Below are 25,731 nucleotides of genomic sequence, written 5' to 3'. Positions count from 1 at the left end.
TATTCCCTGTTTAAACCGTATTTAACACTATCCAGTTTGGGGATGAGTCCTTCTCCAATTCCCCGTTCAAGCCAGTTTTAAAAGTTTGCTGCCCTGGAACAAAAATCCTGAGGTCAGCGATGGGGTGGCCAGGGGGGGTGAAGTCTTCTGCCACCGGCTTTGGGTCTTTCTGCAGCTGATATCAGAGCAGTGTTTCTTCTTTCTTGCACATGGAGCGTCCAATATGGACAGCAAAAGGGCACTGCAAGCAGGTGACGGCGGATATGACATTGGTGAATGAGCCTTGGGTGAATCCAGAGTCTCTGCTGAGATGCTATGTGCCACAACCCAGTGCATGGATGATTTCCTTCTTCCCCAATTTCTGACAAAGTAGGCCATTGCCTACAAAGTTTATGCTTCTCTGAGCCAGTTAGTCTCCAAGGTGGGGAGATGTAGCTAGCTGTGTTAGTCTGAAGTCAAGTAGAAGGCGCGATAGACTTGCACCTAACAGACTATCCAAAGTAGATACACCTGCCTGGTCTTCTGCCTAGCTTCAGACCAACACGGTTAAGTATCTCTCCCAACTCAGAGCCAACTACATCATCCCAGACAAGGCTTTGTTGAGCTGGGTCTTCAAAACCTCCACGGATGCAGACTCCACCATCCCCTGCCCCGGTGCAGGCTGGGGCCGACAGGCTGGGCAGCAGCTCTGCAGAAAAGGCCGGGGGGGGGACAGGGGACAAGAGGCTGAATAGGAGCCGTACCTTTAATTCCAGTGGCAGCAGGACCAAGGAAACACCACCTTTGCATGACTTTTTGCCTAGCTCGTTGTGGGTTTTTTTATACATGATATGTGACACAGCAAACAAAATGCACATTTCCATAAAGTTATACTTATTTTTGGCTTCGATCTTAAACTGTATAATCCAGCCCTAGGCCCTGAGAATATGAGCAATGCTTCTAGTTTCTTTTTACCAAGAGAAAAATGTGCATCGCGTTCTTTGCAGTGATGGATGCCATCTGCACCCGCACCCACCGCTTTCAAAATCCTAGATCTGTGCATGGTCATGGACCCTGTACTGCTAGCTAGCTGCACCAAGATAAAGGCCAGCGAAGCTGGATGCAGACAGAGAGACAGCAAAGAGATAAGCCCGTCGCTGCTAGGTGCTTCACAAAGGGGGAGGAAGGCAGAGTCCCCGGGGGTGCAGTGTAGAAGTCAGGGTCACACTAGGTCCTCCTGGCCCTGTCCAAGGTCTCGTTATCCTGCAATCAAGTCAGTTTGACTCGTGGGTGCACAAGAGACGGGGCAGTTGGTCCCGGGACTGCAGCCTCGTCCGTGCACCCCCAAGAAAGCCAACCTGGTAGGACAGACACGATGGCAAGGAGGGCGAGCACATGCGTGTGACCTGAGCTGAGGTCTGGGGAGCGTAAAGGGGCATTCATAAGCCTGGATCTGTGCTGCCAGGGCCTCAGGACTGCACACAGTTTTCTTCCAGTCTCCTCCAGCTTATCAATCGTTCCTGCCCAGATCGCAGCCCCGAGCTGACCTGTTTTGTCTGCATTATGGCCGCACACCCTCCATCCTCCAGCCTGCTGGGCAGAGCAGAGGGCAGCCTTCAGGCTTGTTCTTCTCCAGGTTCAAGAGGCATCGCCCATGTGGGAGCAGGCTCGCAAAGACTCGACTTTCCTCCGACGCTGTACAAGGAGCTCTCCCAGAATGAGGACATCGGGGCTGCCCCTGCCTGGCTAATGCCTCCTGGTCAAATGCAGTGGCATGCCTAGCCCATGGGGCACACACAGCAAGGGTTGGCAGCAGTGTTACACAAGCACTGCCACGTGCTGGGTCAGAGCCGGGTCTGTCCTGCCCTGTGAGAACGGAGAACGGCGGCGGAGAATGGAGGCTGGACGGGAGAGTGAGCAGGGTCCTTCTCTGGACTTTCTCTAGTTCGTCCACATCCTTTTGGAGGTGCAGGGACCAAAACCGGGCACCGTGTTGTGTGGCCTTGGTGGATCCTGACGTCATAATGGGGCAGAGCATGGGCATCGCTGCACCTAGAGCATCCCCCCCGACCAGTGCCCGTCCACCCTCTCCTTGAACCCTCCAGCGATGGAGAGTCCACCCCTCACCTGGGCATCTATCGCACACCTCCCTGCTCTGACTAGGCCAGACAAAACCCTGGGAGCTGTCTCCACAGGTCCATTTGGGCAGAGCCGGGGAACCGTCTCAGGCCCCGGGGACGGTGCACGTTCATGCTCGACTCTTTCAACCCCCTGCTTGGCCAGGAGACTCCACAGCCCCCGATGGATGTCACGTAGTCCCAGCCCCGCATGACTTTGCCAGCCCGGGGCTGTTATGCCGGCAGTGGGACATACCCGGGCGCAGAGCCATGGCTCCCAGGCACCTCCAGCAAGGACCCATCGCTGTCGGGTACCAGTTGCACAGGCTGCTGTGAAGGTGTAGGACCCATCCCGAGGTCTCAGCCCTAGCACTCAAGGCACGGTGAGGCTGGGCCCGGCACCACCACCTGGAAAACCTCCAGGATAAAGCCCACAGTCACTGATAGGACCTTTTGGGGGCTGGGCCAGGCCTGGAGAGTGAATGCCCCTGCCATGAAACATCCCAAACTCCAGCTAATCCACCCGGTTCTTTACCAAACACCCTCCCCGGCAGGCCCGTAGAGGGAGCCCTCGGCCTATTATTTCTCCTGGAAGTTTTCCATGAACAATTCAGAATAGATTTCAGGTCAGACCCAGTAGGGTTTGTTGGGGGTTCAGCTCAAGGAGCATGTGGACAGGAGCATGGTGCAAAAGCAGCAGCGCGGTGGGAAAGCCTGGGGCGTTGCAAGGGATCTCCCTCTAGCTGCAGAGACCATGAGAGGGCTACGCAAAGGTCTGGCCACCAGAGATCATCCCCTTCCACCCACCTTTAGTGGCTAATCATCATAAATCACTTGAATGCAGAGTAAAATAACTCCTGGGGAAACGTCTAGGAGCTTTGCTGCAGGGGGAGCTGCCAGGTGCCTGCTCCCCAGGTCACCACGGGCTCCGTGCACCCTGGCTCCCTTGCATTTCACCCATCAATGGGGATACGTTAGGACCTCACCGATCCTGAGCAACCGTACGATGCAAATGACTATTATGATGAGTTTGGATTATGGATTTGCACGGGGTGGTTTGGACAGGGCCGGTACTGCCACAAGCAGCAGGTTGGACTAGATGTGACGTCCACATGTCCCTTCCAGCCCCACAGCTCCACGAGTGACAACATCAAAGGGACCCATCCGTATAACCTGCTGAAAGCCCTGCTGCTCTGCGGAAGTCAGGAAAGCATTTCCCACCGCCCAGAAATTCATAGGATCCTAGAGCCATGGGGCTGGCAGGAAGCTCCAGAAGTCACCTCCAGCCCAGGATCAGGCCTCTCCAAACCATCCTGTACAAACCCAGGAGGGTTTAAAGACACCAGAAGAGTTGACAGTCATCTTATACAGCGTTTAGGTTGTAGAGGGTGCATCTACACGTGCGCATTTACTGCGCAGTAACCAAAATTACTGCTCAGTAAGGGTGCATGTCTACATGTGCACGCCCTTACTGCACAGTAAATATGGTGACTTAAGCTGACTTGAGCGTAAATTTGATACCTGCATCACGCAGGGTGCAACGAAACAGTTCCCGGCCCTGGTGCCAGAGCCTTGCATGAAGGCTTGGGGCCTGTTGTCAGAGCCCGTCTGCGACCGGCTTTTCTTGCAAGTCTTTATTTCATGCTTTTTCGGGTAGGGATCAAGTGAGACCGTCTGCGAGGGTTTCAGCCCACACTCACTCGCCGCGGGGAGAGCTTCCGCGTTGACCACGAGCGGAGGGGTGTGAGCCACACGAGTGTGCACGCGGCTCACCAGGCTTTGCCTGAAAAGCTCATCTCAACCCACGAATGTCACTGGGACAAAACAAGTGCCTGCTTCCTGCCAGATCTGCTGCTCTGCTTGCTGCTCCCTGCCCCATCTTCTGCACTGCTTTCTGCTCCCTGCCCTGTGCCCCCTGCCTCATTTGCTACTCTGCTTTCTGCTCCTTGGCCCATGCTCCCTGCCTGTCTGCTGCTCTGCTTTCTGTTCCCTGCGCCATGCAGCCACAATACCACCACAGAGGCACCGATTCCTCTCCCAGCCCGTGGTTGTGTGCCCCATTTCCCCTTGGTGGATGCGGAGGGCCATGTTGCATCATTAGAAGCTGCTCAGGAGTCTACTAAGGAGAGGGCAATCCCCCCAACAGAGCTGCCAGGATCCTTAGAGCGGGTCCCAGGTATCCTCTGTTTCCAAAATAGCAAGAATAATGACGGCTCCAAGCGATCGTTGGTTTAAACACACTCCTACCAAACACGTGAGCCAGCCCAGACGAGGGGAGAAGCTGGCATGTGGCCCTAAACCAGCTGCCTCAAGACGGTGGCTGCATTGCTCCGACAATTTTCCACCACCCTTTCCCTACTGATGGGCTGAGCTGAGCTGAGCTCCGTTCGTCGCCCGCACCGAATCCATTCCCAGCATGGAGGACACACATGGAGCTGACGATGAAATGGCCTGAACCAGACCCCTTCTGCAGACACCGGCAGCGAACCTCCCCCGGGTGAGAAAGTTCTGCCTCAACTTACCCGTGTCAGACCATGGCCCCATGGACCTGGAGAACCGTCAATCCCCGTCCTCCTTATAACCACCCTCTGGATGTTTGAAGGCTGTTGTCAAGTCCTCCCTCGGTCTTTTCTTCTCTGCGCTAAATAATCCCAGGTCTTCCAGCCTTTCCTCAGAGGTCCTGTCTCTCAGGCCTTGAACGATGTGCGGTGATCTCCCTTTCCAACACGTCTGCATCTTGAGGCACCCGCAGCTGGACCCGGTGAGGCCAAAGACAGCAGAAGGATCACTTCCCTTGAGATAGCCCAGCCTACTCTGGGTTTTGTTGGCAAGAAGAGCACACCGTTGGCTCCTATTCAACTTAGGGTCCACTCCACCCCCTAGAAATGATGTGCCCATCACTGCTCACCCCAAAAACAACACAGACACCCAGGACTGGTGGGGACCTCAGGGGTCATCTAGTCCAGCCACCCTGCACGGACACAGGGCTCTGCTCCTAATCCATCCAGGGAGATGTCCCAGGCTCCAAACACTCGTGCCCACCACTCCTGCCCCAGACCCAAAAGCGTCACTTCCCTTCTCCACCACCACCCTGGAGACGTCACAAAGCCGTTTGACCTGGGTGGGGACCTCAGGGACTTGGGGCTGGGGGTTGTCTCCTACTCACCGCAGCTCTTGAGACATGAGCTTCCACCGTCCCCTGGCCAGGGCCTTGCGGCTGCTCTTCAAAAGCTTGCAGAGAACAACTTTTCCAACTATTCGGTTGGTCTAGTGAACGATATCCCATCTTCCTGAGGAACCTTGTCTCCCCTGAGAAACCCTGCTTTTACCCCACTTCCAATGTTGAGAGGCTAGGAAATGGCTCTGTGTCCCAATGAATCATGGGAGGTGACTAGGAGTAATGGGAATTTTTCCCCCCTGCAATTCCCCCACGCTGCCCGAAGGCTTTTTACCATCTCAAGCAGTGCAGCCAGCGAGGAGACCGGCAGCATCAGTACTTGACCCACCTCGTTGGAAAGGCTCAGTTGCCAGGGTAGGCAAGCCCAGGGAGGGACAAAAGCATGGGGTACACTTATCTCAGTTGCATGAGTGCAAAGCTGAAGGAGTTGTGCTGGAGTGACTCTAGAGTCACTCCAGAATAACTGTGAGCAGCATCTACTCTGTCAAAAGAGGAAAGCGCGGTGTGCAAGTGGGGAGCGCGCTAGCTTGGGAGCCCAGAAGGTGGAAGTTCAGGTCCTGCTCCTACCTTCAGCAAAATGCAGCAATCCTGCTTATTAAGCCAGTGGGCAGAGCCTGTCTGAGGACATCCACTGCAAAATGCAGCATTTATTAAGCCTGTGTGCAGAGCCTGTCTTAGGACATCCACTGCAAAATACAGCCTTTATAAAGCCTGTCTCAGGACGCCCACAGACAGCACCTGGTGCAACAATGGTGGCATTTAGCAACTCAGGACCGTGTACAAGCGCCCCTACGTGCTATCTGTACAACGGAGGATGCTATCTGTGCTGTGAGCCTGGCCAGAGCCTGAGTTTCTTCCTGCTGCGGGAGATGCAGCTACATCAAAAACCAGAAAGAAACTCATTTTTCCAACCTCTTTGCACTCTGTTTTTTCACGCAGATGGTAGAGAATCACGAGCCAGCCTTGCTTTTCCGCCGTTTCAATGCATCCCAGGGCCAGCCAGACCTTGTCGTGCTCCCCTTATTCGTGGCGTCAAAAGAAGAATATTGATTGATTTTGTTTTAAAGCGCTGATGTGTTATGTTCAGGCAGTAGCCAGAGACAGACAGACAGACAGATAACCGCAGCCCACTCCCGCGCCGCGGTGGGGAGACGTGCTTTGATGAAGCTGGGAAAGCGAGTTGGCTCAAGTCTTACTTGTCACGGCTGAACATCTAAAAGCACTTCAGGTTTGCAAGACAGAGCCACCCTTTTCTTTATATTAGAAAACCAAAAAGGAAGGTAAAAGTGTAGCTAGGGGGGGCTCCGTTTGGGGCTGAGCTGCTCTGGTTATTTTCATGCCAACTTAAAGAGGAGGAAAATATTTTTCAACGCATAGGAAGCTTTTTTCATCTGCAAAAAGACCCACCCCAACTCTATGCATATAGATGTGAAATAAAAGAAAAATGTTGACGTAGGTAAATGCTTTTCATCTTTTTTTGTCACCGTCTTCAATGCTCTCCTAGTTTTTTTGGTAGAAAAGACACAGTTTTAAACAGCAACACACATTTTTTTTTGATGAGCAGAAACTAGGTCCAGTTTTCTCATCCTTGGAGAATTTTTGAAGTTTCCAAACACCCCCCAAGCTTGAAAAGGCTCACAGACCGACTGCAAACAATTCATTTGGACTCCGTCCGAAAAGACTTGTTTTGATCGTGTCCATTTTTTTTCTTTTCAAGTGATTTAAAATCTGAATTCCCTAAAACTGTGAAACGAAACAGCGTGTTGGCTTCTAAAGTTGAAATGTTTCTGCATAAATATGTCAAAAGGGGACGTGTTTAATAACTTCAACCCTTTTTCTTCCTCAACCACTTTTCAGATCAGGAGGTGGGTCAGAACAAAGCCTGTCTTATTAGAAGTCTTGGTTTTAATTAATCAGCAGTGTGGATGAAAGAAAGAAAGAAAGAAAAAAAGAAAGAAAGAAAGAAAGAAAAAGTTTAAAAGTTCCAGAGCAAGTAGAAATCTCAGAACAGTTCGGGTGTTCATTTCTTCACAAAACCCATACATTTTTCCACTCAAAAACAGATTTTTTGTTCAAATTTATCTTTGTCAATAAGCTGTTTTTTGATCATGGAAATTTTTTTTTTTTACCAGGTTTACTATAGCATTTTTCTATCGTGTGCAGTCCACACTTGTCCTCTGGATTGAAGCATGTGCCTGACTTAACATGAGCCCTCCATTTGAAAACTTGCAGAGTTGGGCTCTAAGACTTTCTTTGTGTTTTCAGTGCCTGGACGCTCCTAAATGACTGGGGCCTGAAAGCGCTACAATAATCCAAAGCAATTAAAATAGCCCCATTGAGTTCAGTGGGATGAACAAAACTGTTTGCAGAATCAGAGGTGTGATATACGTGCCGGTCAGAGCCCTCCAGTGAAGAGAAAAGTCCGGTGCCCTTGTGAGCGCTATTGATATATTGTTAATGAATGACATAATGTATTACAATAATATAATACCAATGTAGTGTATAATATTATTATAATTGTTAAGTATATAATAATAATGATGATGATGATGATGTAATTACAGCTTAATATAGTAGTACAAGATAATGTACCCCAATAAAGGAAGTGCTGGCAATTAAATCTTAATCTGGGGCCATAAGGAGCTGATTCTGCAACGTACTTACCTATGTGTCTACTTCACAGTATAAAGGTAGCGGTGTGCTTAAAAGGCCTTAATCCTGGAAAATGCATAAATACATGCTTAGCTAGTATTTAAATACTAGTACTTTAATACTTTAGTGCTTAGTATTAGTACTTTAATATTTAGTATTGTAACACTTAGCTAGTATTTTAATACCACTAATAATTACCACCACCACCACCAACCACCACCACTACTACTAATATAGCACTAGAAGCTCTTAGCAGCTCTCACTATCTTCATCCTCCCATTGTCCACATTTAATTTCTGCGGCTCTGATACCATATCCTCTACCGTCTTCGCCTTGGTCGTCCCTCCGGCACCCCGGGAACAACTGCCTTTGGTGTCTGGATCACTTCCATCCTTTTGACGTGGCCCAGCCACTGCAGTTGTCAGGCTCAGCTTTCCCGTGGCAGGGCTGGGTCCCTGCACGATTGCTATGACTCATGATAGTTTCTCATCCTTCATTCTTGTGTGATGGGATCACACCGTGCCCAAAGCTTTTCCATGCAAACTTTAAGAAGCACAGAAGGGTATTGTACAGAGCCCGGTCCTCTCCACTGCTTCGCAAGTCCAGATGCAGCGTCAGCATTAACACGCCTGGTAAAAGTAATAGGATTACTTACGTATTTGAAGTGAAGCATATGCTTAACTGGTTTGCAGAAAGTCAGACACAAAATACTGAATATGAGTACCTTGTTGAACGGATACCAAAGTCCAGGTGACTACAAAATACCTAGCTGCCTGTCTCTTCCAGGATTGAATAGATGTTAGCTATCAGAAGAGCTACAGCAATAATTAGAGATATTCAAAGGGATTTTTCATGCTGGCCTCTTTGCTTTCTCCCAGTGCACCTTGTTTTACTTTTCTTAATTGCAAGCAGACAAACAACGGGGAAGTGTTTTGTACTCACAGCGGTTTGGGCTTGAGGGATTTGCAGGGGTTTGAGAGAGCTGGGGATGAAAGACACCTCTCAGTGCTTCTTAGGCAGATTTTATTCCTGTTTCCAAATAGGTACAAAATGAAAAATTAAATCAGCCGGGAAGATAGTGCAACTGCCCCTGGATATGTCTGAGGTGATGTCAGTCTACCAAACAGATGTAATTATCTCTCATCATTTTGTGTCATTCCCGATCACTTTAATTCCATCACGTTTCAGGCAATTTTTTTTTCTTATTATTATTTAGGTACAGATCAGAGCTTTAATAACTGGAAGCGTGTAGGCAGAGATAAAAAAAAACCCTCTCGCTACAAAATTAATTTTAATAATGAGAATAGGAAATATATCTTAACAAAGAAGCCTTCTAGAAAGGATTGCTCCAGAAACAGGCAAGGATGGAAAGCTGGATTGTGTGCTGGATTTTGTGTTTTCATTTCACGCTGAGCCTACTTTTTCTGTCTAGAAAGACGGCGAAGGATGCACAGGTTTCCTAGCTTCTAAATTAAACTATTGCTGGATGCACATTTAGAAACACACGCTTTTGCATCTGCGCAGGCGTTAGTAGGTTCGTGTCTATTAGACACACGTGATCGTGATTTGTCTGGAAGTATTTTGAGGTATGAAATGAGCTCTATGGACATTGTAAACAGCCTGTCTTCACACGAAAGGTCAGACTTTCACTATGTTATAAAATCAACAACAATTCCCCACTATTCAGCACGGGGGAGGCCACATCTGGAGTCCTGTGTCCAGCTGTGGCCCCCACTACAGAAAGGATGTGGATGCACTGGAGAGAGTCCAGCGGAGGGCAATGGAAATGGTTGTGGGGCTGGAGGACAGGACTGGTGAGGAGAGGCGGAGGGACCTGGGCTGATTTAACCTGGAGAAGAGAAGACCGAGGGGGATTGAATAGCAGCCTTCACCTCCCTGCAGGGGAGCTGCAAAGAGGATGGGGCTGGGCTGTTCTCAGTGGGGGCAGATACAGGACAAGGAGCAATGGGCTCAAGCTGCAGCAAGGGAAGTTGAGGTTGGATATTAGGAAAAACTTTCTCATGAGGAGGGCTGGAACAGGTTACCCAGAGAGGTGGTGCAGTCTCCATCCTTGGAGGTGTTGAAGACCTGGGTAGACAAAACCTTGGCTGGGCTGATGTAGTTGGGGCTGGTGCTGCTCTGAGCAGGAGGTCGGACTAGATGTGACCTCCCGAGCTCCCTTCCAGCCTCCTTGTCTGTGATTCTGTGATTAGCAATAAAAAACAAAATATGCATCATAGTAATCGAGAAGATTATGCTCATCCTTCTTATCTTTGTGGCTGGGCATTTTCCCTTCCGGGAAGCCGGGCGGGCGGGCGGGGGGAATCGCGCTGTAATACTGCTTCTAATTTTAAACTAGTAAAATTTATATCCCCTGCTCCTGCTCCCCGGGCTCAAAAAGACACGTATGAGAGAGAAAGGCATGTGAAGCTAAACGCATCCACTGAATTGGTCTGGGGAAAAACATGCAAATTATTTTATTCCAGCTACCACTTGGGATCCAGTCTCTGTCTCTAAAACTCAGGTCTCTCTCGTGCGTGTTTTTCTCTGTGGGTATCTTTGCCTCTCCAGCTGCTCAGATCCCTTCGTGTGCGTCTGCTCGTGTGCCGTTTCAGGAACCAAAGCACTTCATCGGCACAAGGTTTTCAGCTCAGCTCTAAACCGAGCTCTGACAAAATCCTCTTGGCTTTGCCCTGCTTTACCTTGGCACGACATGATGTTTACCCCTTTCTAAATTCATTTTCCGGAGCGGCTTTGTATTCAAACCAGAGGGGAAAGCGTGATCTCGCCTCCCATAACATGCTCAGACACCCAGATCCTACTCCTGCACCAAAAACTGCACCCAACTGAAGCCCATGGGAATTGTCCCAGGTTTTTTAAGAGGTATTTTAAGAGCTCAATCATGCAAACTCACCCTGTGCGGTAATGCTTATTACTGGAAGGAAGTCAAAGTCCCACGTTGACGCCAAGGGGTCTTCTCCAGGTAGTGGCAGCGTTAGGATGATGTGGCTGTGACAGTCCAGGAGCTATGAAAGAGGCAAGGGGGATATCTTTCACCAGGCCCGCTGCAAGGCTGGGATGAAGTCAGACAAGCAAGGCATTCTTTCTCGGGCCCTTTTTGGGGTAGGTTAGGTGGAGACGAGCATTTCTCCACTTTTCCACAGTCCTGCCTAGTTGTGCTGCACAGATGGAGTGGCGTGTTAGCTGGAGGGTGTCGGGCGATGGCTTGCCTTGGGATACGGTTCGGTTTCCTTCACCGGCTTCAGAAGAAGAGGTCGCTGCTGTCAGGTCATATAACATAAAGGTCTAATTCGAGGGTGGAGATCAGGAAGGACTTCCTGGCTATGAGGGTGGCCAAGCACTACAGGCGTCGTGGTCGCTCCATCCTTGGAAGTTTTCAAGAGCAGGTTGGACAGACTGGGATGCTTTGGATAGGCACAATCCTGCCTCGAGCAGGGGGCTAGATGACCCTGTGAGGTCCCTTCCAGCCCGGCTTTCCTGTGATCCCGAGGTCCGTGATGGTCAGTGGGGATATTTCCACTGGCTTCATTTCCCTTCGGCAAAGGGTTGGTGTGCATGGGAAGTTACTCCGGAGTAAGGCGAGGTGTACATCTGAAGCACTGCGGCCAGTGCCTACAGGGGCAGCGTTGCAAATTTAGCTTCTTCTCCAGCTCTTCTGGCCACTTCCCCCTGTCAATAAATACTCAGCGCCCTAAAATCAATCAAGTGGCCTCAATCCAGCAAAGCACTCAGGCCCAATTCAGAAAAGTATGTACGCACGTGTTTCCTTTAAGCATGAGAGCAATCCCATTGCTGCCCCGCAAAGCACTTGGCAGCTGCTAGCTGCAACCACAGAAATAATCCCACCAAAGTGCTTAAAATTAAGCAAGGGGTAAAGTATTCTATTGGATCGGGGCCTGACAATGTTTATAGGATCAACATGAAAATATATGACATGCCCCTATAGCCGCAGAAGCCAAGTGCCTGCAAGGAAAGGGAAGGGGAATGTTAAATCCATTTATATCTTCGTTTGGAAGGCCATTGCCTCTGACTTGTGACCTACCGTCCCCTTTATAGAAACCGGTAGAAAGACAAGAACAAGGCGTTTGATGATTTGTCCAGTGCCCTGGAGATTTTTTTTGTTTATTCCTTTTTTTTTTTTTAATTTTTCCCCCACATAAATTACACAAGCACTTTATAAAATGAATACACATAAAACACCTTATAAGTGCATAACTTAAAAAACAAAACAAAACAGAACAAATGAACGCCTTTAAAAATCTCACTGAAAATAGGTTTTTTGATTGATTGTTTGCACCAGCTGCTTGAATTGGCAGTGTGGCTTTAGCGTATACATAACTGAAAAATATATATTGTATAATATATATATAATCTATATATTCCTGGCGTTTTGCTATAAGAAGTGCCTCGCTTACATCACATCTCGTTCCCTCCGTACGACGGTAGAAATGACCGAGTGAAACAGTTGAAGGAGGTTGCCCCCCTCCCCATCATCAACCGACTTCTAAAGCAAAAGGGGAAAGAAAAGGTAAATAAAATATTGAACAACGTCTGTAAATGATACCGAAATAATCCGCTGAATGAAACTGCATTATCCCTGCGAAATGCCACAGATGTCTCATAGTTATTAAAATATAAGTTGATCAATGTAGAGTCTGAGGTTTCCAGGGAAACCGCCAGGAATCTTCATACGATTGTTTGAAACGTTGCATCTGCTCTCGTCAAAGCTCTGTCAGATTCTCCTCTTAGTCCTCCCCTGGAAAAATATTAATTAAAAGGGGCGGAGGCATCCCTAACTGCTATGCAAAGGACTCTCTGCCGCGTGACGGGAGCGAGCTGGGCTGTTTTGTCCGTCGCCCGAGTCCGGCCTGAGCGTTTCTGCCGCGCGAGTGCCCCGGGGCTCGGCCCGGAAAGGTCCCAAGCAGGACAGCGCCGCTGTGTCTGAAACAACCAGCCGGAAAGCCCGAGCCCAGGGTCTGCACTGGCCGTGGATGGGAATCAGAGGGGGGGTTTCCTCCGTAGCTTTTGGAAAAGCGGCGTGGATAGCTGAGCAAGCCCTTTGCCAGGACTTGGCTGGCATCGGAGGCTTTCAAAAGGGAAAAGAAAGAAAGAGGAAACACTGCTTGTGGGTGGATCGTCCCCCAGACTTGTGCGTGGGTGGCAGCTGCCCCCGGGGAGGAAGGGGGCTCCGGGACTGGGGTGGCTCTGAACGCAGGCGGATGCCCCCACCGCCCGGGGCTTTATTCGCACGCCGAGGCCACGGTGGTGACGCTGGTGATCTTGGTGGAGTCGTCGGACCAGGGCTGGAGGTTCTGGAGGGCAAAGAGGGACGAGTTGTGGACGCAGATGGGGTCGGCCTGGATGGGCTGGTTGATGGTCTTCTGGAAGGCCTCCTGCTGCAGCTGCATGAGGATGCGGTTGGCTTGCTGCCGCTCCGCTTCCCGCTCCTCCGCCGTCTGCCGCCTGGGGGAAAGCAGGAGCCCAGCGTGAATGAGCCGTGGCCCGGGAGGGGCTGAGATCCCAGCTGCCCGCCCCACTCCCCCCTGGACAACGAGGCCACGAGAGATCCCCACGCTCTCTGGCACTACGGATAGTTCATTCCTCCACGCGGGGACCCAGAAGCCATCACCCCCTCTAGCTTGGTGGTCAGGATATGCCCCTCAGACGCGGGTTCGAGCTCCACCAGGAGCCGAGAGCCCCTAGCTCTGATGGGGAGGAGGCATCTTCCTCCTCCAGACTAACTCCGAGAGAGGCCCCGGACAGAGACCTTCCTGCCCCCCGCCTCCTTGGCCCTTTCTGCAGCCCAGCTCAGGTGCCTCCATGACGCCTTTCTCAGCAGCCCCTGCTGTCCCCTTTGTGGAGCCAAAAGCCACCTTGACCCCTGCTAGCTGGGCCTCCAAACTCAGCCCAGACGGCTGCAAAAATGACTCCGGCCAGGCCACTTCCCTTGGGAACGGAGGAAATTAAATCCACCCTCGCCGCCCCCGCCTCTCCCAGCTTAATTAGCAATGGCTTCGAGGGACGGGATGGACTCCCGGGATTTCAAGGGCGCCTCCTTCTCCTCCAAGGCCAGCGGAGCCACTTGCAAGATTTGGGGAGGCCTAGATCTGACGTCTTTCGTCCTTCCTCCCTCTTGCAAAATCCCTTGAATGTCCGTCAGTGGTGAACTAAGGATTTGGCCCCGAGCAGGGAGCTGCGGGCTGGTGCCGGGGAGGGGAAGGGGGTGGAGACCGATGCACCCAAGCTGGTCTGGCCTGTCTGGAAGCCAAGGCCTACTGCCCTGCGGGGCTCAGGTTACAGAGCCTTTGGGGAGACTCAACTCATTGTCCTTCCCACGGCTGCATGGCTTCCCCGCGGGCTGCAGGAAGCCGGGGGAGATGGCGGGGTGGGAGGGCAGCTGTGCGGGCATGAGGTCCGGGCTGGACGTGGGACAGAAAACACTAAATAGACATGCATTGCACATATGCATGGGCACATAGATAGAAAGGTCTATACATATTCAGAGCTGGTTAAGCAAAGGCAGGCAGAAGGCAGGGCAAGGGGCCACCTTGGAGACAAACTAGTTCAGAGAGGCAGTAGCTTTGCTTGGTCGGAGGCTATGAAAGGCCAGAGGAGGCCTCTGATCAGTAGGTTGTTGCTGGTAAAAGCTCACGCCTCTCTGAAACTGTCTCTAGTCTAAGGAGCCATCCTGCCCTGCCTTCTGCATATGCATATACATATCTATAGCGATCTGTATCTAGGTGTACATATGCATATCTATCTCTAGCTAGATCTATATTTATACTACATATCTCTATCTAGATATATCTATATACATCTAGATTTATCTGTATTTACACTACATATCTCTATATATCTATATCTAGATATATCTCTCTCTCTAGGTATATATCTCTATCTGGATATATCTATATACACCTAGATTTATCTGTATTTATACTAGATATCTCTATACTGTATCTAGATATATATTTCTATCTTGATATATCTAGATGTAGGTATATTTATACTATATATCTATATCTATATCTAGATAGATAGATCTATATATATAGATAAATCTAGATGTATCTATATTTATACTACATCTCTCTAGCTAGATATATAAATAGATATATCTAGATAGAGAGATGTAGTATAAATATAGATGTATCTAGATAGAGATAGATACACACACACACATATATATAGCAAATGCATCAATAGTCTCAGGGAATACAGCTAGCCCCGAACTTAGCTTCTAGGCCTAACTCAGCACACGTTAGACCTTTGTGGCTCCCCTACAAGGTGCAATCTGAGTAACCCGGTCTGGTGTTAAAATCAGGGACTTTTTCCCCCTGATTAAGCAGCTAATGGGAGAATTGCCCATCGGAAACTTCCTCCCTGCTCTGTATCTGCAGCTGCAACCAAAACTACTCACCGCCTCCAATCGCTGCTCCATGTTCTCCCCTCCTTTCCCCGCTGCTCACTCAATTCTGTTTTAAAATCAATGTGTAATGAAACTGCTGTTGGGCTGGGTTTTCTTTTTATTTATTCTTTTTGCTATTGATCCCCTGAAGAGGTTCACAACGCATTAGAGCTGGGCAAACAACAAGCCAGGAGGCTGCCACGAAGCTGGCAAGGAAATCCTCTGCTCCAGCCCCACTGAGAAGGGCCCCAGCGCAGAGCTTTCACAACACGAAATACGTGGATTGGATCTAGACTCTCCCTCTCTTGCCCACACTGCTTAATGTATATGACATTGATTATTATTTAGCGCCATCAATGTGTTATTTCATTCCACAAAAAGAAAAGAAAAAGCTGTTCTGAATCACAGATTTTGTGTGTGTAATATATATATATATATATATATATATATATATATATATATACACACAAAATATCCATATATATAGAGAGAGAGATAGATATAGATATATATCTCCATATATATATATCCTGGATCAGGATCCATACATACGGATTTTATATATTGTTATATAGAAGCAGTTCTGAATCATATATTTAAATATATGTAAATTACATAAACTTTACATATACATACATACATACATACATACATCAAATCCATGAACAAAACTGCTTCTATAAAACCACAGATTTTATACATATATAAAATCCATGATTCAGAACTGCATCTATGTCAAACTATATAATATATGTAAAAATCCAAGCTTTCACAGGCAACAACCTACTAGTCAGATGCCTTCTCAGGCCTTTTTTCACAGCTTCTGATAAAGTAAATCAGTTTATCTCTAGAAAGTGCCCTCTTGCCCTGCCTTCAGCTAACCACCTCTGTATATGTATATTCCTATCTGTATATGCGCATGCTTTTGTGTGTAGATAGATATAGAAATATATTATACTAATAATAATAATAGCATAAATATATAGATATAGTTAGATATAGATAACTATTTAAAACTATCAAGTAAAATGAAGTTGGCAAGCACTGATTCTTAACTAACAGAAATAGATGATAGCTAGCTAGATAGCTAAATAGATATAAATATAGAGATATATAGATAGAGATTATACTAATAATGATAATGCATAAAATGATATATAGTTATATATCTACAGTTGCATATATTAGATATAGATATAAATATATAGAGAGAGATAATTATTTTAAACTTCCAGGGGAAATAAAGTTGGCTAGCACTGATTTCTGAACAACTAACTGAGACAGATAGATAATACTAATAATATAATACATAAAACTACATATAGTTATATAAATATAGTTATATATATCTCTCCATATAACTATTTAAAACAACTGGGTGAAATAAAGCTGGCTAGCACTGATTTCTTAACAACAGAAGCAGATGCATAGACACAGAAATATAAATATAAAGCTAGCTAGATAGATATTATACTAATAGTAATAATACATAAAGCGATAGATAGATAGATAGATAGATAGATAGATAGATAGATAGATAGATAGATAGATAGATAGATAGATAGATAGACTATTTCAAACTCCCGGGTGAAATAAAGTTGCCTAGCACTGATTTCTTAGCAAGGAGCAGGGGTAGGTGCCTGCAATCCGAGCCAAGCCCTGGAACCAGCTCCTCTCACTTCAAAAGGGAGGGGAAATGCCTGCCCTGTTGAAACAGGACAAAACTCAAGCAAAGCCACGCAATTATTTTCTGAAAAAGAGGCAGGGGAGGAAGGAAAAAAAAAGAATTACATAAATAATGGAGGAGTTTTCCTTCCACCGCAAATTTCCTGGCGATGCATATTTAATACTGTTTTGACTTCATAGAGAAATGTAACCCAGTCGCCTTTATAATTAGTGGTAAGAGCTGATGAATGCGGGGCCGAGCCGGGCCATCGCTCCCAGGCAGCGGCGCTGGCAAGCAGCGGGGGACCCGGGACTAACCGCGGAGCTGGGCCCCGTCTGCCCGCGCACCGGCAAGGGCTCCCTTATCTCTACTGGAAAGACACCCCTTGCCTGCCCTGCTCTGCACCGCGCTGGTGCCTCGGCTCCAGCAGAATTGGGCCCTGAAGTTGCAAAGTAGCGGCCCCGATCCTGATCCAGGAGCCCCGGGTGAGCCCGATCCGGCTCCTGGCACGGGTTTGCGGCTCCTGGGAGGGACTTTGGGCGGCTGTGGTCCCCCCTCCCAGCCGGCTCCAGGGGGCTGCAGCAAGCGGCCAGAGCCCGGAGAGAAGGATGTATTCCTAGCATTGCAATCGCTTAACCCCCCCGAGCCCGCCCCGTGCCTAAACCCGGCTGCTCCTCCAAGCCCGCAGCGCCCTGCCCCGGGCTCAGACCTGTCCCGGTCCAGCCACAGCGGGTTACTTTGCGGGACAGAGATCGCGCGGACCCGCGGCCCAGGGCAGCCCCGAGGGGACGGGCCCGGCTGCCGCACCGGGGGGCTTCACACGCAGTAAAGGCTCCCAGCAAAGGTGTGGGGGGGAGATTGCACGGCCCCAGGGGACCCCTCCGCTTCTTGTGTCGTCTGCACCCCCCTCCGACCCCGGCCAAGAAATGCCTGTCCACATCCACCGAGCCGCCTATCTATCTCTCTGTCCCTCAATGGATGTATCTATTGCTCACTATCTAGCTACCGCTCAATTAATCTATTTATCTGTCTATTGCTCTATCTATCGCTCTGTCTATAGCTCACTGGATATATCTATCGATCAACACATAGATAGATAGATAGATAGACACGCACACGCACACATATCATCTCGAATCTCCTCCATTTGGCCCCACGTGTCTGAGGGATCAAATCCACCTCTGGGGAAGTGAATATTCATGCCAGTAGACACGGGGTTTGTAGCTGGGAAGGAAAATAGCTTTTAACCCTCATGGAGCTCCCGGGCACAACAGGATTTGCACCAGCAAATGGAAAGCAACTGATTCAAAGTCAATTGCGGGTGATTGGTAGAAGGAAAGTAGGTAGGTAGGTCTGTAGCTGGATCCATAGGTAGAGCGATAGGTCGAGCAATAACCGATTGAATGACTGAGCGATAGATATATCCATTGAGCAATAGACAGATCAGCGATCTAGTGACTGAGGGATAGATCTGATCGATCGATCGATCTACCAAGCGATAGATACATACATACAGATATAGAGATATAAATATAGAGATATATAGAGATGTATTATACTAATAATATATATAGAAATGCATACTAATAATATATAGACAGAGATACACAGGTAGAGATGTATAGCTATATATTATACTAATTATGATAATGCACGCGTGTCTGTACAGTTAGAGCTCGATCTATCTATCTAGGTAGTGTGTAGATAAATTTATTTCGCCGGATAGTTTTAAATAGTTAACTAACTAAATAAATACATCTATCTACGCACTGTAACTATGTAAAACTATCCGGTGAAAATAAAGTTGGCTAGCACTGATTTCTTAACAACTAACAAAGATAGATAGATAGATAGATAGATAGATAGATAGATAGATAGATAGATAGATAGATAGATAGATAGATAGATAGATAGATAGATAGATAGATAGATAGATTTCTTTTTCCTACGGCGCTAGTTTCTCTCTCTCTCTCTTTTTCTGTTTGTTTGTTTCTCTGTAAAGTTAAAAATCCCCTTCTATCCCCTTCTGGCATGTTAAAACTCCCGTCCACCCCACCGTGATCCCACCCTCGCAGTGCCGGGGTAGCAGCCCCGGAGGACGCCCGGTCTCAGACCCGTTCCCTCCCCGCCCTGTCCCCGGGCCCGAGGCGGCTCCTGGGGCTCCCCTGCTCCTCTCTCCGCCGCCTCAACGAGAAGTTCAGACCTCCAGCGCGGTTTTGGCCCCCGCTAAAACCCTTTGTCTTTTCGGCAAACGCCGCACTGCAACCACCCGGGATCCGCTCCGGTCCTTCCCCTGCTCCTCTCCTACTGCATTTTCCGCACTCGGGAATCGGATTGATTTCTCTTGAGCCAGAGCCCAAATGCCCCCATGCCAGGGGCATCAGTCCTTAAACCAACACGGCTACAACCAGCACCTCCTCCCCGGGGCCGTGCATGCGCTGGGGAAGGGGTCCGACCGGGGGGGGGGGGTCTGTCTTGTCCCCCACTCAGCCCCAGGCAGGGGCTCCCTGCCCTGCAGAGCTGCCTCTTAGTAGCTCCAGCCCAGAGAGCGGCTCCGAGCTGGGTAGTACACTAGGGGGGCATTTCCCCCGCTCCAAGGCAGGGGAAACCCACTGCTGGGAAGTTTCTTTGCACCTTTCTCCTTGCACCTATGTCCCTGCCGGATTGGGACCCCCACCCCAAGCTCCAGTCTCTGCAGGGCCCAGGGCAAAGATCCGGGCTCGTTGCAGGTTGCTCCCAGTGCAGCCTTGCCCGCTGCGGGGGAGACGTGCGAGGAACCGGGAGGCAGAGAGAGGGGCAATGAATTGGGGTTTTGTTCCCCCTATTGAAGGAAAGCCCCCCGGGGGGTGGGAAGAGCCCAGAGAGGCAAGTGCGCACGGAGCAGCCGGGAGAGCGCGGCCCCGCAGCCGCCCCGCAACCCCGCGACAAAGTTTTGCTCGAGTCGCGGCGCCGGGAGACGGCGCGGCACAAAGCACACGCACACACGCGCACACACGCACACAAATAAATGGAGCAGGTAGCAAACTGCCCCTACCGCCGCACGGGCTAGGTACAGCACACAATCAGGGAAAGCACGCACACACACACATACAGAGAGCAAGTAGCAAACTCCCTGCACCGTCGCACGGGCTAGACACAATACACAATCGGGGAAAGCAAACTCACACACGCGCGCACGCAAATAAATGGAGCAGGGAGCAAATTTGCCTCTACCGTCGCACGGGATAGACAACACATAATGAAAGGAAGTACACACACACACACACACACACCGCAAAGATCAAACACAACTCACGCAAATATAGGGAGCAGGCAGCAAACTGCCTGTGCCCTCGTACGGGCTAGATACAGCACACAATCAGGGAAAGCACACACACACTTACACACGTACGCACGCACGCAAACACACAAATAAATAGAGCAAGTAGGAAACTGCCTGTGCAGCCGCACGGGCTGGATACAGCTCAGCTAGGGAAAGCGCACACACACACATACACACGCACGCACACGCACACAAACTGAATAAGTAGTAAACTGTCTATACCGCCTCACGGGCTACACACAGCACACAGATAATTAGGGAAAGCACACACAAACACAAACACACACGGAGGCCATCCCAGGCAGCGAGCAAAACTCAGGGAGAATACAACCCTGGAGAAAACAGACTCGCTCTGAAACACACACACACACACACACACTAAGTGGAGAAATGTACAATCCCCCAGCAAACTGTAGCACACTTGGTGAAACAGGCCCTACACGACACGCACAAGCACAAGCACACACAAATAAGTGGAGCATATTCCGGGCGGCTTGAAAAACCAACAGACAACGACACCCCGGAGAAAGCGCGCACCCGCTACACAACACACACCGGCTGAAAGGCGCGGGGAGCCGGGGGAAGCACACACTACACAACACACACACCGCACGGCGCGGGTCGGAGGCAGTGCGCCGCAAGAGCCGACAACCCCGCCCGCGCCAGGCACAACACAGACAAACACCAGACAAAGTGCGCGCACACACGCGCACACACGCACACACACACACACACACAGAATGCATGGAGCCTTATACCAGATGGTGCAAAAAACCCCAAGACCTAATCTCTTCCCAAAAACCAGTAGCGCACTAGATAAAACACAAGCCCCACACGACACACTCAAGGATCGGACAAACCCCCCACCCCCCCACACACACATGCACACTCGCAGCCCCTCACACACACACACCGCTCCACACACACACACACACACACCCTTTACACACAACCCCCCACACACTCATTCACATACAGCCCCACATACACACTTTCTCACATACCCCCCTCACACACACACAGACACACACACTCATGCACAAACACCCCCTCCACACGCACACCTGACACACTCACGCACACCCCCTCACAGAGACACACAGCCCTTACACACACACTCCCTCAGACACCCTCCTCCATATACACCCCCTTTACACACCCTCACGCACACACATGCCTCTTACACACACTCTCACACACACCACACCGCCTTTACACACACTCACGCATATGCAGCCCCTTACACACACTCACGCAGCTCCGCACAATGCAGCACCCAGAGCAGCCGCAGCCCCGGGCGCTTTGCAAGGACCCGCGGCGCACCCCCTGCCCCTGCCCGGCCCGGCCCGGCCCGGCCCTCGGTACCTCCACTTGGTCCTCCTGTTCTGGAACCAGGTCTTGACCTGCGCGTCGGTCATCTTGAGCGCCTTGGCCAGGGCGGCGCGCTCGGCCGAGGCCAGGTACTTCTGGCGGTGGAAGCGCTTCTCCAGCTCGCAGATCTGCAGGCGCGTGAAGGACGTGCGGGGCTTCTTCTTCTTGGGGGGGGTCCGGTTCTGGTAGGGGTGACCTATACGACGTGTTACAGTGAAGGGTGAGAGCGCCACTGGAGCAGGGAGGGGGGGGCAAAGAAGCAAGCGGCAGAACATCAGGAGGGGTCCACAAGCAAGAGCAGAGAGAGACACGCACGGGGGTCCCCCAGCCCCGGGCTTCACCCCCCGTCCCCCGGGGAGAGCGAAGCGGAGCTGGGAGCTGGGCTGAGACATCCCGGAGCAGAGCAAAGAGTGCCCCCCACCCCTCCAGGAGCTCCTGGGGGTGATGCCCCGCTTGCAATTGGGGGTGGGAACGATCCTGGCTGCCAACCCAGGGGGGCGGGCGGGGTGGGCAGCGGGGGGTCAGAGTCCATGCAGGTCTCTAATGAGGATCCACGAGTGTGCCGCTTTCACAGGGGGCACCTGGCGCGTCGGGAAAGCCCGGTGGGCGCAGTGTGGGGGGTCGATGAACCCATGGTCCATGCGGTGGGTACCCGTGTAATGGGTACAGCACCAGCCGGCCCCTCTCCTTCGGGGATCCCGTCGCGCGTGGCGTGGGACCCCCCCCACCCGGCTGCAACAAAGAGCCCCGACTCTCCCCCCAGCCACCAGCGCCTCTGCAGACGCCTAGGCCGGGGCATTTCTTTGCAGGGCCCTTGCCGCCCACCCCGCCGGGGATTTGCAAGGCCACAGCCCCCCCATGCACTGCAAGGACCCGCGGGCCTATTTCCCCCTTCCAAAGAGGCTGGAGAAGGGAGAAATGGAAGCAGATCTCTTCGCTGTGCATTGATCTCCTTCCTCCATTTTGCCAGCTCGGTGCGAGCTTCCCCTCCCCGCTCCCAGCCCCTGTGCCCGGGCCGGGCCTCATCCGGCCGGGGCATACGGGGGAAATACTAGGTCGGTGGGGCACAGGGCAAGGGGAGCTGGGGGGGAGAGGTCTAGCCGCAGCCCCCTTCCTGCATCAGCCTCGCCCGCAGCCACCTCGGGCCGGGACAGGTTCCCTGGAGTTACCACAACCAAAAAAATGATCCCTCTGAATGAATCTGGGAATTATCCAGGCTGCGCTGTCAAGGGGGAGGGGGGGGTCTCTTTCCTACTGCACTTTCGCTGCTTTGCAAACCCGCTCCGCTTCGGCTTGCATCTGGAGAGACGCCGCTTCGGGCCCGAGGCAGGCGGGGGCTCTCCCTGCCACGGGAATTGGGGCTCCCGGGGACACCAGGGCTCGGGCATGGGTTGGCAGAGGTGGGAAGGGGGATTTCCCCCCCCTCCCCAAAATCAAATCAAAGCCCCGAGCCTGGAAACCTCGAGCCGCAATGGAAGGGCGGGTTGTTCTGCACCAGGCCTCCCTCCATGCCTCCGTGCCGAGAGCCGGAGCGAAGGAAACCACTGCTCTTCCCCTCTGCCTGGTTCCTCCCGGGGCTGGGGCCGAGCTCCCCAAGCAGCTCCCCCTTCTCGCGCCAGCTTCCCCCTCTCCGCCTGCCTCTGTCCTTCAGGGTGCATTTTTTAGGGAGGAATATTTCTGCCCACGCCTGCCTGGATTCCCACCCGCGGGCGCCGGGTGTTGCCCGCAGAAGCGGGGGACAAGGAGAGGAATGAATACACCGAATAAAAGACACCGGGTTTGCCCGAAGAGCTGCACGGCTACAGCCCGCGCTTCGGGGACCAGAGCAGCGCTCCTAAATCCCTTGCCCGCGGGCGGACTCACCTGTGAACCTGTCTTTGGTGTATCTCCTGTTGCTCTCCATCCAGGGGAAGGTGAGGCCCGTGAGGCTGCCCACGTTGCTGACCGCGGGCGCGGCGCCGGAGAGGGGCTGCGGGACCCCCCCTGCCAGGGGCCGATGAGCCGGCACGCGGATCACCCCCCCGGCCGCGTTGAGGCCGGCCCCGTTCATGCCCACGTTGTAGGAGCCGGGCAGCGAGCCCATGCTGCAGGCGCCGCCGTACCCCCCGGCCGAGCCGCCGCCTGCCCCGTAGCCGCCGGGCATGGGGTTGTAGGCGCCGGGCACGATGCAGCCCAGCCCGTAGTCCGCCGCCTCCTGCAGCCGGGGGCTGGCGATCATGCAGCTGCCCTGGTCCGGGCTGTTGAGGATCTGGTCGATGCCGAAGCTGATGGGCTCGGCGTGGCTGTGCTGCAGCGGGTGAGCGCCCAGGGGATCCATGCTGCGCACCCACCGCCACCTCCGCCGGGCTCCGGCCGGGCTTCACCGGGCCCGCGGCGGGGGCGCTAGCCGGGCATCACGCATGATCCCCGCGAGGCGGGAGGGCAGCGCCGCGCTCGCCTGCGCCGGCCTTATAAAGTCAAGGCTTCCTCGGCCCCGCGCGCAGGAAGCAGCGCGCAACCGCGGGGCAGCCGGCGGGCGGGCGGGGGGCTGGGCCGGGCCGGGCCGGGGGGGCTGCGCGCATCCTGCGCGGCCGCACGTGCAGCCCCGCGGCCCGGGGGAGGCGCTGCCCCGCGCGGGCAGGCGGCGGTGCCGTGCGGGATGGGCGCAGCCGCCGGCCTCCTGGGGGGAGATGTCGTGTGCGTGTGTGTCTGCACCCATGTAGACACGGGGATGATAGGTGTACACGGTGTGTAGAGAACGGACTGCTAGATGTATCATAGAGAGGTATCATATGCACATACACACGCGCCACGTATAGATAGATACACATGCACACATGATAGATAGATAGATAGATAGATAGATAGATAGATAGATAGATAGATAGATAGAGTTATATATATATATATATATATATATCTAGCTATCTATCATGTGTGCGTGTGTATCTAGCTATACGTGGCGCGTATACACACACACACATATATAGTTATATAGTTCTATAGTTATATATCGTTATTATAGATATATAAAAATAACATATCTCTGTGTATCTATGTCTAGATATATATACACATACATCAGATAGCTATATAGATACACACCATATATATGAGAACGTATCTGTCAGATATGCACATACAACACTTAGCTAACTAACTGTACATACACCCCACATATATGATATGTACATATACATATCACACACACTACATACATATATACCTATATACACGGATATATATTATTATCTATACTTATATACATATAAATGTGCATTATGTATACACAGAGATAAAGAGAGAGATGTGTGTGTATTATATTTACATATATATACATACATACAAACACACCACATATATATACAGTCTCTCTATCTATCTATATGGTGTGTTTGTGTATTGGCAGCTAGCTAGCTATATGATATTATGTGTTTATATATATATCTACACAAATATATATGTTATTATACACACACACATATAGTGTGTTGGTATCTGTCATACGGAGTACATGTGTGTATTTGCAAATCTACACATATATATGGTTATACATACATCATATATCTAGCTATATATATGATGTATGTGTGAATATGTATATTTATACACATATATACTATATATGTTATATATATATTATATATATATTATAACATTTTTCTGTGTATATGTGTACATATACATATATATACATACACGACATATAGAGATATACACACACTATATATATTATCTCTGCGCATATATGTAGATTTACATATACACACCATATATATATATCTCTATATATATATCTACACGTATATACACGCACCAATGATATGTTATATATATGATGTGTGTGTGTATATATGCATACCTACACATATATACAGGTATACGCAGAGAGATGATAGAACGTGTGTATACACAGATGCATATACTTGTACACACGGTGTAGATATAGTGTATATTACCTTGCACATACATCTAGATCTATATCATACGTGTGTATAGTCATATGCACGCACGTATTTATATGGCGTGTGCACACAC

General features: G+C 50.6%; 1 protein-coding gene across 1 annotated transcript; it reads right to left on the bottom strand.

Annotated features, from left to right (window-relative positions):
* Positions 1-12,019: 12,019 nt before the first annotated feature.
* TLX1 (T cell leukemia homeobox 1) lies at positions 12,020-24,199 on the bottom strand. Its single transcript, XM_006277473.3, has 3 exons — positions 23,578-24,199; positions 21,709-21,910; positions 12,020-13,410 (listed from the first exon to the last, which is right to left on the bottom strand). Exons 1-3 carry the CDS (start codon positions 24,029-24,031, stop codon positions 13,188-13,190), a joined length of 879 nt encoding a protein of 292 aa, XP_006277535.1. The 5' UTR covers positions 24,032-24,199; the 3' UTR covers positions 12,020-13,187.
* Between the last annotated feature and the right edge of the window lie 1,532 nt (positions 24,200-25,731).

Source organism: Alligator mississippiensis, chromosome 6 (genome assembly GCF_030867095.1).
Source record: "Alligator mississippiensis isolate rAllMis1 chromosome 6, rAllMis1, whole genome shotgun sequence".
Classification (NCBI taxonomy): Eukaryota; Metazoa; Chordata; order Crocodylia; family Alligatoridae; genus Alligator; species Alligator mississippiensis.
This window is presented reverse-complemented; position numbering and strand designations above follow the sequence as displayed.